This window comes from Sciurus carolinensis, chromosome 11 (genome assembly GCF_902686445.1).
Source record: "Sciurus carolinensis chromosome 11, mSciCar1.2, whole genome shotgun sequence".
Taxonomy (NCBI): domain Eukaryota; kingdom Metazoa; phylum Chordata; class Mammalia; order Rodentia; family Sciuridae; genus Sciurus; species Sciurus carolinensis.
In genome coordinates, this window is record NC_062223.1 from 68,546,360 (window position 1) to 68,548,475 (window position 2,116).

The 2,116-nt window shown below is 39.9% G+C and overlaps 1 protein-coding gene across 1 annotated transcript; it reads right to left on the bottom strand.

The window, feature by feature from the left end:
- Positions 1-516: 516 nt before the first annotated feature.
- LOC124958175 (olfactory receptor 1044-like) lies at positions 517-1,452 on the bottom strand. Its single transcript, XM_047515944.1, has one exon. It carries the CDS (start codon positions 1,450-1,452, stop codon positions 517-519), a length of 936 nt encoding a protein of 311 aa, XP_047371900.1.
- Between the last annotated feature and the right edge of the window lie 664 nt (positions 1,453-2,116).

Genomic DNA, 2,116 nt, shown 5'->3' on the forward strand with positions numbered 1-2,116 from the left:
CCACATATAACTGAACTACAATTTTTCTTTTCTCCTCTTACTGCTACAATACTATTTTTTTGTTTACTTAAAGCTTGTGATTTTCAACTATATTTGGATTAAATACACTTTATGTGAGCTGATTTTGAAATGTATCCACCACCTGGCCAATATATTATGAAGAAATGCTTTTTAAGACTAACAAATGAGTTGGTACAATATAACCTGCTTTAAGCTGGAAAATGTTTCTAATAGTAGGTTTTTTTTTTTTTTGGTACGGGTTTTATACCCATGTTTATTAATGTACAGTCACCCAGAATGTTGCTTTTGCGAATCTTTTAAAATTGAGAGCTTATATTGTTGTCAAATTGGTAGTAGCCACTTCATTTTCAATTGACAAAGGACAATTTTGGACATGGAAACTTGTAAAGTAATTCTGATTAGTTCATGATGATTGATTGGATCGACTTTCAATCATATTGGTTATACCATCAGGATGTCGTACTTGCAGAATGCTGCATTCTGATAACTTGCTCACTATGATTCTTTGCCTTCTAACATTTTTTTCAGAGTGTTTTTTACTTCCGTGTTCCTCAGGCTGTAGATCAGAGGGTTAAGCATGGGAATTACAAGACTACAAAACACAGAGATCACTTTGTTGTATTTCCACGAATTCCCTGCTTTGGGTTGCTGCAGGTACATGAAAAACAGTGTTCCATAGAAGATGGTGACCACAGTGAGGTGGGAGGCACAGGTGGAAAATGCTTTGCACTTGCCCTCGGAAGACTGGATTTTTAAAATAGAGAAGAGGATGCAGATATAGGAGATGAGAACTGTCAGGAGGGATCCAGTGAGATTCACTGCAGAGAAGATCAGGAGCTGCTTCTCTTTGTTGTGGGTGTCAGAGCAGGAGAGGGCCAGGAGAGGCGGGTCAGCACAGTAGAAGTGGAGGATCATGTTGGAGTCGCAGAAAGACAACTGGAAAGTCAGGACCGTCTGTATCACGGAGTTCAGGAAGCCGTAGGTATAGACTCCTATCACCAACTCCTTGCAGACCCGCTGTGTCATGATGGCTGTGTAAATCAGAGGGTTGCAGATAGCCATGTAGCGGTCATAGGCCATTGCAGCCAAGAGGAAGCATTCAGTAGTGGCAAAAGCACTGGAGAAGTACAGCTGAGCAAAACAGCCAGAAAAGGAAATAATTTTTTTCTTCACCAATAAATTCTGTAGCATCTTGGGTCCAATGGAAGATGAGTAACAAAGATCAATGAATGCCAGGTGACTGAGGAAATAGTACATGGGGGTGTGGAGGCGCGAATCCGACTTGATGAGCAGAATCAGGCCAAGGTTTCCCACCAGGGTGATGAGATAGATAACCAGGAACATCAAAAAGAGGGGAAACTGAAGCTCAGGTCGGTCTGTGAATCCCATGAGAACAAATTCTGTCACTGTGGTTCGATTGCTTCTTGCCATTTTGTTCTCTTGCCTATTGTGAAAAAAATGAATTAAAAATAGACACTTAAAAACAGAAGTTCCTTTTGTCTTTGCTGTAGTACCAGATGATAAAAAATAGACCTTATATTCCTGAGAATTAAAAGTTGTCCCTAGCCATGGAACTTTATTTTGCTAAAACACACTCAGAATGTTTGAGCTGATTTCCTCATGGAATTGGGAGCATGATTTTTCTAGAACAGGCTCTATTTTCATGTTAACAGTGGAAATACTTTCAGTTCCATTCAATAAATGTGTATTTCTGGGTCCCACTTGGGACAGGGTAGCGTGCTTGGTGCTGGGTGGAGATTGGGTACCACATTATCTTTGTTCTCATGGAGTCTTATTTCACAAAGGGGAGTGAACCTAGTATGATTAGAGATGTACACCATGATATAGGACATAGAAAGAGATTGAATGGGGATGGTGGAAACAGGAACAGCTTCATTCAATTCTTGTCCACCTACCAAACACATTGCCCATCTATAATGTGTCAGAAGCTATCCTAAAGGAAGGTGACACAAAAATGAATAAAACATGTCTGTCTTTCATGAGCTCACAGGCTGGTAGGAAAAATACATATGTAAATAACTAGTTGCATTTAGTGTGGATAATCCTATGAAGAGAGAAATCCCCTAATTCCACT

Excerpts from the sequence above, each read along its gene's own strand:
- LOC124958175 (XM_047515944.1), bottom strand. The coding sequence starts at position 1,452 with ATGGCAAGAAGCAATCGAACCACAGTGACAGAATTTGTTCTCATGGGA.